The sequence below is a fragment of the Lathyrus oleraceus genome, chromosome 6, assembly GCF_024323335.1.
Source record: "Lathyrus oleraceus cultivar Zhongwan6 chromosome 6, CAAS_Psat_ZW6_1.0, whole genome shotgun sequence".
NCBI classification, from domain to species: domain Eukaryota; kingdom Viridiplantae; phylum Streptophyta; class Magnoliopsida; order Fabales; family Fabaceae; genus Lathyrus; species Lathyrus oleraceus.
Genome location: NC_066584.1, coordinates 514821842 through 514833436, shown reverse-complemented (window position 1 = coordinate 514833436; position 11595 = coordinate 514821842). Strand labels below are relative to the sequence as shown.

Here is an 11595-nt window from a genome sequence, read left to right as displayed (position 1 = left end):
TGGGTGCGTTGGCAGGTGGTCTGAGGGTTTTATGTCGAGGTTGTTAAAACTGTCTCCTATATTCCTCGTTCCTACGGAATCTGTCCCCATTGTTAGAACCAAACCTAGCTGTTCGACCTCATCCCCGTCCACGTCCGGGGTTAACCCTTCGAGAGCTTTCCAATTTCTTTTTCGCCTTTTTGTCGAACACGACACTGCAACATGGGCACAACATGGTTTTAAAGTATTGAGCTTGCAACGCTCATGGAAGTCAATTAATCCCTCTTCAGACTAGGGATAAACCTCTTGACAATCAGAATCAACAATGGCGGAGATCTGCTCTCCCTTGTCGACATCTATGTTAGAGCCATCAGCAACTTCCACCATCAGTATCTTTATAGGCTCAACATAGTGGGCCTCCTCCATCTCCATGGGATATGAGTCAACTTTCATCGACGAATTTGGTTTCTTGCCAAATTATAATCTTCCATCATTTAAAGCTTTATGGACCAAATCCCCGAAAAGCACACCTTGAGAAGTTTTATGACCCAGAAAGTTATGGTACTTAAAAATACCCATCTTCTTCCTTTGCTCCAGAGGAGGAATTTTTAAACTATAGGGTACTAAAATTTGACCATCTTTGACTAACAAATCAAAAATCTCATCATATTTTATAATGTCGAAAGTGTAAGTTCTAGCAGAGAACTTCTCATTTTTGTTAGTTTCGACATGATTTTTCCTGTTTGATGGTTTTATAATTTACACACATAAAGTTCGGGCTTCAATTGAGCCATATTTACCTTGCCTTCTTCAGAAAAATCATCACCTATGTCGGAGACATGCTCACCCGCCTCTATGTAAGCATTTTTTCTTTTTTTATGGAATTTACTCGTTCTGGCTTTCTCAACTTTTATGCGTTCAACCTGGCGAACCCTGTTTGCGAGTTAGGGCATGTCTCTCAGGCACTAAGTATCTAATTTTTTTAATTGAGTAGTCTGAACTGCCAGTGGCCATTTCGACCAACTCATGATCAGGCACCTAGGTGAAGCAGCTCGACTTCAAAAGTCTAAAACTATTCAAATAATCGTCTATCGACTCAGGGATTACGTCTAACACTTGCCAACTCTTTCAGACTAACTTTTAACTATCCCGTATAAAATTGTTCATGAAATAACCTCTATAATTGGCTCTATGATTTGACAGAATGGGGAGGGAGAGTAGTGAACTAAGTAAAGGAATTATTTGTTAGGGAATTTGGGAAGTATTTTAATTTTAAATTCTCATTGTTTGTTATGTCGCATGCCTCAGTTTGGTATCGTGCGACATGTTTGACTGACGACTCGTTAGTGTCTCCTACGAACTTGTGAACTTTAGTACTTTCCATCCCTTCGGTAACTCCGACTGTCAAATGTGTTCTGAAGTTTGGTCAGTGGAGTCTCATCTTAAGGCCATTTTGGGCCAAAATTTGTTTGACCATATTTGTTAGCTATCATGTTATGCAAAATTAGTTTGTTGGACACATCTAAGTACTTGGTCAACACTCTGATTCCCGTGAACCAACAACGACCTAAGGTTGTTTTGTTTGATTTGTTCTACCCTCCCTGTTCGGGGATGGTTGTGGCTGCAACCCTTGGTTTTGGCCTAACTTTACCTGCACCATGGCGTTCTCAGGAGATTCGACCACTCTAACATTCAATATTCGTGGAGACGGTCGAACTTGTATTGGGCGCGTGCCAAAGAAATCAGCGATACACCCTATCTGATTTGCTAACACTTTATAAGTTTGATTCGTATTTGCAACCAATTGGTTTAAAATAGTTCCTATTTGTTGGGTGAGGATATTCACTAACTCTAGATTACTCTAATCCATTTGTTGCCTCGTAGCCATCATAAAAGTTGTATTCAAAGATGGCGTATTCTGAGGGATATAGTTTATCCCTCATGGTCATACCATATTTTTAATGGTTGACACTAAGGCGTGGCAAGGGTTATGCAATGGTGTTGTGACCATCACATTGTCACTAAAGGTTGACATATTTGGTTGAAGGTTCGCCATCATGGATGTTGGCATACCATAAGGTAGTCTCTGCCAGGCGGTGGCATTGAGAACCCAAACAAAAGGTCTCACAATCACATGATTATTCAGAGAATTCCCCGACTGTGATGGGGATGTAGCCCCTTGTAATGGCATCGTTGCGAATGTCGCCGCTAATACCACACGAGTCGTCATTATAACCGTTGTTGAGAGAACTGGCTTCTCAACCGCCGATATTGCCGGCTGTTGCGTTACATTTTGCGAATTATTATGGGGGATTAACGTTATCTATGGGAGGACAAGACATTTTAGACAAAGTTTTACCACTCCTCAATTGCATGCAAAATACCTAAAAATGAATTTTTAAAGAATAAGGCGAAATATGACACTATTTAACAAAAGAAAACAACAAAAAACTGTAAGAATTAGGAAACTAGCACAAGTCCCACTAGGCGTGCCAAATTGTTTACGCTTAAAAATGGTAAACAACAGTTGATCTCCGACTACAGGTTACTTGTAGGATCAACTAGCGAATCCTAGGACATAATGTCAAATAATCGTTTAGTTTTTGTTTCTCTTGTTTTCACGTGATCGCTTTCGACTTAGTCGAAACAAGTTTTTAAACACTTGTAAGAAAAGAGGCTGAAATGTCGACTTCGACTAACAAGAATGCTTAAATGAATTGATAGAAAATTGGAAATGCTGAATAAAGTATTTTAAATGATACTGAAATGAAATGAAATGAAACAAGGATTGAGAAGGTAAAACTTAACAACTTTTAGTTGAAAGCAAAGAATGGTAATTCATTTGATCTTACATTATCTCAACAATTCCCTCTTTTCTCTAAGCACGGATACTTTGAGTTTTTCAGTAAGATTTTTGTAAAACAATGAACACACCGAATTCAACATAATAAACTCTTATATATTCAAATACAAAATAACTGCTCATAACATCTATATCTTCGTTCTATCACGTAAAATCCTGCAATGCAACACATTGCTGTGCTTTCTCCATGTGTCTCTTCCAACCGAGTGACTAAATGAAATTGTAGTGTAATAGTTAGAAAAGGAAAATTAGGACTACATTTTAGATGGAAAGGAAGCATCTTAATAGAATAGTTTAATTAATATTATTATCCAATAAAGTAGAATATAAACCGTCCTTTGTCCCTTTCTCTTCCATTAAGAAAAGAATCAAAGCATCGTTATCTTCAACTTAATCAAGTTTAACAATAAATAACACACAACCTAATCAAATTTAACAATAAATAACACACTTCACATCTTCATCTTCTTCTTCTTCCTCTTCTTCTTCCTCATTCAACAAACTCAACAATGGCTCCTATTGATCCTCACTCCTACACAGACTCAACTCACCCACCAACCACTCACATTTCCCTATCTCTCTACTTAGATTTCCCATCTTCAACCATTCACTCTTCAGCACTTTTCACTCTCCAAAACCCTCACTCCGGTCCTTTCTTCCTCGATACTCGTTCCCTTTCCATCAACTCCGTCACCGATTCTCAATCCAATCCAATCCCGTTTTCTCTCTCTCAAACCGTTGATCCAATCAAAGGCTCCAAACTCACCCTCACTCTTACTAACCACACCTCCTTTCTCATCAACTACACCACTTCACCTTCTTCCTCTGCTCTTCAATGGCTACTCCCACCTCAAACATTCAACAAGAAGCATCCTTTTGTATACACTCAGTGTCAAGCTATTCATGCTCGCTCAGTTTTCCCTTGCCAAGATACACCGGCGATTAGGGTTTGTTATTCGGCCAAGATGAATATTCCGGTCGAATTAACCGCCGTGATGGCTGCGAAACACGTGGCACGGCGGTCGTTGTTAGATAACGATGATTGTTTTGGGAATTCATCGAAAGGGAGAGTGATTGAAGAGTTTGAGATGGAGCTTCCGGTGCCACCTTACCTATTTGCATTTGCTGTTGGTGAGCTTGATAACAGGGAGGTAGGGCCTAGGACTAGGGTTTATGCTGAATCGGTTCCGGAATTGTTGGATTCAGCTGGTAGAGAGTTTGAGGGGACTGAGGATATGATTAGGGAAGGGGAGAGATTGTTTGGGGGTTATGAATGGGAGAGATTTGATTTGTTGGTTTTGCCGCCGAGTTTTCCTTATGGAGGTATGGAGAATCCAAGGATGGTGTTTTTGACTCCTACTGTTATTAAAGGAGATGCAACTGGTGCACAGGTTGTGGCTCATGAACTTGCTCATAGTTGGACTGGGAATTTGATCACTAACAAGACCAACGAACATTTCTGGCTCAATGAGGTATCACTAGAAAAGTATTATGCTTTTCATCATATGTTAGGATCTGTTTGGATTGATTCATTTTAGTTTGTCTATTATTGGAAAAGTTTATGGAAACATAATGACTTGCCCATTATTTCTATACTCATAGGTTATGTTTGGATATCGTAAAATGAACAAATTCCATTCCATTGTTTGGAAATTTTAGGATGGAACAAGACATGTTCTTCATTCCACCAAATCGGATAGGAAGAAGTATGGTGTTAAGTGATGGAATGGAATGGAATCTATACCAATTCATTCTGCTTTTATATTATCCAAACAATGGAATACCATTCCATCCCATACCACTCCGTTCTATCTGATTCCATCAATTCAAACAAGGCCTTGATCTAAGTTTATAGAAACCACTTATAGCATGTATGAAAACAGTTTGGCTTTATTTTATCTTTTGTTATCAAATTAGCTTATATATAAGCTCTTATATAATAATTAAGTTGTTTATTCAAACAAGTCCTTGATGTTTTATAAGCGCGTGTATAATAGTTAAGTTGTTTATCCAAACAAGTCCTTGATGTTTTGTGACTTGTGTGTCTCCATATGGGAAAAGTCTTTTCATATTATTTTTTGTATATGTCTTCAAGTTATAGCAGCTAATCTAAAAATTTACTTGAGGTGGTTTGTTGAGTCCATTCTTACTTAATGATAAAATCATTGCAGGAGCGGGACTGCCTTATTAATTATTATACATGTGATATTCCAGTTTTACATTTTGCATGTTTGTTGACATTGTTGCTTCATCATTTTTTAAAACATCATGCACTTATTAAGTATATTCTTTTTCATATGGAAAAATGTAATATTTGTTGGCTCTTGCATGATTCCTTTGATTGATTTTCTTCTGGCAATGCAAGAAACCTTTGATTGGCTGAACATTTGGTCAGATGTTTTGGCTTTGTTACCTGATTTTGACTGGTTTTTCCTACCAAAATACAAATTGTGACCATTAAGTCATTATTGGTGATTGTGGTTTTAGGGCTTCACTACGTATGCAGAGCGGAGGATTGTGGAGGCTGTTCAAGGAGAGAAAAGAGCCACATTGAATATTGGAATTGGTTGGAGAGGTTTAAATGAGGATGTAGAGAGGTTCAAGGACAACTTGGAGTTGACAAAGCTAAAAAATAATCAGGAAGGAATTGATCCTGATGATGCGTATTCTCAGGTTCCATACGAGAAAGGTTTCCAGTTCTTGTTGCGCATTGAACGCGAGGTATTTGAAGTTGTTTACTTGTTACTATGTGTATAAAGCTCACTTTATATCATATACCTGACTATTTTCTGTGTTTATATCTTGCCTACATGTTTTATTTGCTGTTCTTGTTTTGGGTTGAGGAACACATGTATATTTTGTCACTTTGGAGTTAAGCTTCAAATTTATTTATTAGTGGATTTTCTTGCGAAATTGTACAGGTTGGGAGACCTGCATTTGATGAGTTCCTGAAGAAATATATTGCCACTTTCAAGTTTAAATCGATTGATACTGAAACATTCCTTGACTTCCTTAAAGCAAACATCCCTGGCATAGAGAATCAGATTGACCTTGTACTGTGGACAGAAGGTACTGGCATCCCATCAGATGCTTATGAGCCTGACTCAAGTGTTTATAAAACAATTGTTGCTCTGGCAAATGAGTCGGTAAATGGGAGGATGCCGACAGAGGATGAAATAGCTGAGTGGCAAGGTCAGGAATGGGAGCTCTACTTGGATAACTTGCCGAAATCCATTGAAGTTTCTCAGGTATACTGCTATATACTATGCGCGCGCACACACACATTGAAGTGGTATATGACCAGGAAAAAATAGGAAGTTTTGTAGACAACCTTAGCCTTCAGTTCTATAAATCAGCTAGTGTTCACACACCTCTGTTGGATTTGATTGGGGTCGCTGACCTTTTCTCTAAACTCTTGCATATTATAATCCCAGTTATTGTTTTGATTCCCTTTGCACGGTTTTTCTAAGCTGTCATCAAAATTAACCTTTGATTATCACAGCTTTTGTTTTGGAGAGTTGTAACCACCTCTTGAAATATTAACTTTTGAAACAACAGCACCAAACATAATTCGTCAATCGAAGCCCTCTGCTCATTCTTATTCGAAGCTCTTAAATTTACTTTATTTTCTGGTGGGTGAACGACAGTCCATATGCCATTATTGGTTGGCATTATACATTATATTACTTGAATATCATGCAACTTATAAAGAAACTTAAGCTTTGCAGTTGTTGTATTTTAAGTTGTCTAATACATTTTTTGTGCAGATCCTAGCCTTGGATTCGCGCTACAAGCTATCTGAATCAAAAGATTATGAGGTAAAAGTGTCATTTCTCCAAAGGGCTATTTCATGTGGATGCAAAGCTTACTATAGTGAAGTGGAGAAAACGTTAAAAGAAGTTGGAAGGATGAAGTATCTTCGACCACTTTACACTGCACTTGTGAAAGACAGTGGCAATGAAGAAGACAAAGTGTTTGCCAAAAGACTGTTTTCGGAGGCTCGTGAGTGTTACCATCCTATTGCTCAAGGTGTTGTTGAGTCCATTTTTGCCAAGTACACGTAGAAGGAATGTTTCTCAGAATATTTATATATTTGAACACCTACAAGTGAATCTGTGTCTTGAGCTTTTTCAGTATGCTTTTTAACAAACAAAAACATGTGGTTTACCATTATTCTGACCATTAATACTTTGAATAGATCTTCAATAAGATATTGCTTACCTTTGTTTTGACCATTCATATTCATGAATAAATCATCAATTTAGTCTCTAAATTATATAAAAATGACAATTACTATTCAGTTATTAGGGATAAAACACAATTGAAGTAATGATTACAATTTCTTTAATACTAGTTGCTATTTTAAACAATATTTAAGCATTTAATTTGGTTAGAAGTAATTTACTTCATTGAATTCAATTAAATCTTCTATTATCATCTTTTTTTAGTTATCAAATCGTCCTCTAATGAAATAGTACTAGAAACAGTTACTACGCTTACACTTTTTGAATATATCAGCCATTACTTATGTTCATGTCCCGGGCCCTCCATTACTTAGGAAGAGAAATTTAAAGGAAAAAGGAAGAGAAATTTTTAATTTTTTTAAAATTAATTTATTAATAAAAATGTGATTTTTTTTAAAATAATCATGTTTTTTCAAATAAAATTCCTAAATAATCATTAAAAAAAAATTAAACTAATCATGTTTCAAACAAAAAAAAAGTTCTCCTTCAAGAGGATGTGCCATTCCCTGTTGTTGAAAATTCACCAAAGCATATGGAGAATTCTGCTGCAATCTTGATGAACAAGATTCAATCGTCCCAGTCGAATTTCCTTTTGTTCTTCACTCTTCACTCGAGTAAATCAACCATCTTTGATTGCAAGATTGCGCTACACAATTTTAATGGAAGAAGAAGAATTTTTATTCTTTGTAATTGTGAGTATTCAAAAGTATACAATAATAAGGGTTACTCCCTATTTATAGATTGAGTTTGCTTGCTCTCTAAGCCAAACCCAAATACCTAATTCTGCTAACACTACAAAATTAGACCGAAGTAAAATCGATAATTCGACAACTAGATGTTTCGATAACAACATGCTTCGACACCATGAATTACATTCTCAACACAACACCTAATTCATTATGTCTAAGCTATCTACACATGATAAATCTTAATTTCTTGAACATTTCGACCTACATTGATTTCGTCATGATATTTGCAATCTGATTCAGTTATGTAGTGTTTCAAGTTCAGCTTTCCACTAGCTACTTCCTCTCGAAGATAATGGAATTTCATTTCGATGTGCTTACTTCGCCCATGTGCTATCAGATTCTTTGCCAGATTGATAGCTGATAGCGGACATGCTGTTGATCTTCATGAAAATCACTCAGTGATTCTTCCCTGTAATCTCTTCAACCAAATTCACAATCCATGTTGTTTGACATGCACAGAAAGAAACAAGAAACAACTATGTATTCTGCTTCACACGACAATAGTGCTACCATTGGTTCCTTTCTTGAACTCCAAGCAACTAGTGCACCACCTAGCATAAACACATAGTCAGTTGTGAATTTTCTATCCTCAACATCACTACACCCCCTTGAGTCGGTGTATCTCGCTAACTCGCATTCTTTTCCTTCATCAGTTACATGAAACAAAATTCTATAGTCAAAAGTTATTTTTAGATGCCATATTATCCTCTTAGTCGCTGCTAGGTGTGATGTCTTTGCCTTCTGCATGGATTTACTCAACATACATACACTGTATGCTAGATCAGGCCTTGTGTGACAAATGTATTGAAGTGATCCACTGAGTCTTCTGTACTGCGTTGGATCGACACCCATCTTCATCTATGTCTTTTGACAATTGCAATCTGGACTAAGCTGGAGTCAAATTTGGGTTGTAACCTTGCATCTCAAATATCTTGAGTATTTCGCCTGCATAGCTTCTTTGGTGAATCATCAAACCTAACTACTACTCTTGTAGAATTCTATGCCAAGGAAATATGAGAGATTTCCCAAGTCTGACATTTCAAACTCATCACTTATGTCATGTTTGAAATCTTTGATCTCCTTCTTGCAACTTCCTGTTATCAACAAGTCATCGACATAGAGACATAATATAAGTTACTCACTATTGCTTCTTCTTACATATACTGCTCAGTTGTGTACTTCACAAATTCATTCTCCATTAGAAAACTGTCTATCTTCTTATTTCAAGCTCTTGGAGCTTGCTTAAGTCCATACAGGGCTTTATGTAACCTGTATACCTTGCATTCTTCACCATGTTTCACAAACTCAGTTGGTTGTGCAACATAAACTTCTTCATCTAAGAGACCATTTAGGAATCACTATTGCATAAAATACTTTTAACGTCAGACGCAAAATGCATTTACCTCGGTTGTAGTGCTGAGGTAACGAAGGACGTCATGAAAAGTAACGACTTATCGTCTCAGTTTTTTAAACACCGATGGGTACATTAATTTGTACATGGTTTCGAACCCTAACATCTGCATTTTTATTATTTACAAAACGAGCGCCTCATACATCTCGGTTTACAATAAAATCGATGGGTAAGATAGATTTTTTTTATTGAAATTCGTTAGATTGTTTACCCATAAAATAAAAATAAAAAATTTGTTTACAAACTATGAGTGCAATGTTTACCTAAAATATTATATTGTCACGCAAAATATTAAAATAAAAATTAATTTATCCCTGGAGATTATATGTTAGATCTCCGACTCCAGGATATTTGGGCAAGATCAAATGCTTCACCTTGCAGTTATTTATTTCTGATATAAAATAAAAAAAGGGTTAGAAAAAAGAGTTAAAAAAATAAATGATTTTCCGCTCATATGAGTATTTAAAAACATAAACCTTGAAGCCATATAATTTTTTGCACTTGCAATCCATCATATATACATCTTAATGGCAAAGGTTAAAGTGGATGTTGTAGATAATTTCAAGTCCTTCATGACGTTTCTTTATCAATTATAGATATCAGAAGACCTTTATAATTAAAGTTTTCTAGGTTTTACGCGAATAACTAATGGTAGTGTCTTGAGCGTTGGTAATCATGAAATAGACGATAAATATTTGTTTAAGGACGATGATCAATATATAAAATTATCACGCTAAGTTATCCCTCAGTTTTGTTAAAAATCGAGGGGATTTTTTTAAATTACATTGTTTACATAGAATATTGAAAAACAATAATACAACAAAATAAGAATTTTAGTGTAAGAAGTTATCTGTTTCAAATATTACATGCACCCAACTTCTAAAGGAATTATCTGTTCCAACATTGAAAAAATGTTTTTCTGCACTTGCAATCCAATATATAGAACTTTTTCAATCTTCTAAATACAACAACAACAACATTAACACCATTTTGTGAGACAGATCCTAAAGGAATGATGCGTTCGAGTTTGGAGCGACTACATATAAGTTAGGATTATGGTAAAATATGTTTAACGAGTGCTTTTATAATAAAATCTGATTATGTTATCCCTCGGTTATTAAGGAAACCAACGAGATATATCATTTAGTTTACAAAAAAAATCATAATAATAAAAAAAAGGTTTCCTAATTGTTTTTTCCCTCAAATTTTTTGAATAACCGAGATGATAAGTTGATTGTCCTCCCTGTTTGGTTAAGAACTGAGGTGATATGTGGCTTCTATTGAAAAATAAAAATAAATCATGGCGTGCATTAAAATCATATCACTAGAATAAAAATGCTCATCCATATTCAAAAACGTAACGTATCTTTTGGATTTTCAAGGAGGCGTTTGAGCTTCTCTGATTGTTTCACTTCCTATTCTCCACTTTATTTAAACACTATTCCTAGTTTCAACCTCTCATTTTCTACTCTTTGTGTCTTCAAACATAATCCCAAAGTCTTTTCTTTTCTTCAAAAATGTCTTCAACAACCTTAGATGAAAATCTTTTGTTCGTTATCAACGAAAAGTTTGTTGATTTCGATGCTTTGAAAGACAAATGTTTTGATCTAAGGAAAACTATTCACAAACAAAATTTGAATGATTATTTTGACATTCTTCATGGACCAATCTACATTAATCTCGTTAAAGAGTTATGGTTAAATGCCTCTGTTGGGCCATCTGATCATGATGTTGAGTCAATCCAGTCATATGTCAATGACTATCCTATCATAATTACTCAGTCACTTATTGCTATGACAATAAGCTGTAAAGAGAAAGATTGTTGTGTTGAACATTATATATAGGGGTGTTCAGATCCAATCCAATCCAAAAAAAAAACCAAAAACCGAACCGAAAAAACCGAAATCCAAAAAAACCGATTTTTTTTGGATGTATTTGGATCACCATGTTGCATAACCGATCGGTTCGGTTCGGTTTACGGTTGGCTTCATGAAAACCGAACCGGTCCAAACCGAACCGGTATTACTTCCATTTACTCATCCTATTAAATTAATTATAGACTCTGATTAGCTTTTGATATCTGAAAGAATTGGGTAGATTGTGAAGCTGGAGCAATTGCAGGATAATTATTGTGAAGCTGGAGCAATTTCAGGATAATTAGAAAATTTTAGATTTGTCTATCAATGTTGCAGGCTGTGATTTTGAAACTATCAATTATGCTGTCATTGATATTTTTCTTGAAGTTTTATTATTATATTCACTTTAATGCAGCTTTGGTATGTTACTGTCATATATATTTGTCATATATTTAATTTATATTACAAGTCTCCCTCCATATAAAATATTTAT

The 11595-nt window shown here is 35.6% G+C and overlaps 1 protein-coding gene across 1 annotated transcript; it reads left to right on the top strand.

Moving 5' to 3' along the window:
- Positions 1-3173: 3173 nt before the first annotated feature.
- LOC127091590 (leucine aminopeptidase) lies at positions 3174-7077 on the top strand. The gene is made up of 4 exons (XM_051030279.1): positions 3174-4314; positions 5330-5563; positions 5764-6090; positions 6610-7077. The coding sequence occupies exons 1-4, from the start codon at positions 3352-3354 to the stop codon at positions 6904-6906; spliced, it is 1821 nt and encodes a 606-aa protein (XP_050886236.1). The 5' UTR covers positions 3174-3351; the 3' UTR covers positions 6907-7077.
- Positions 7078-11595: the final 4518 nt, after the last annotated feature.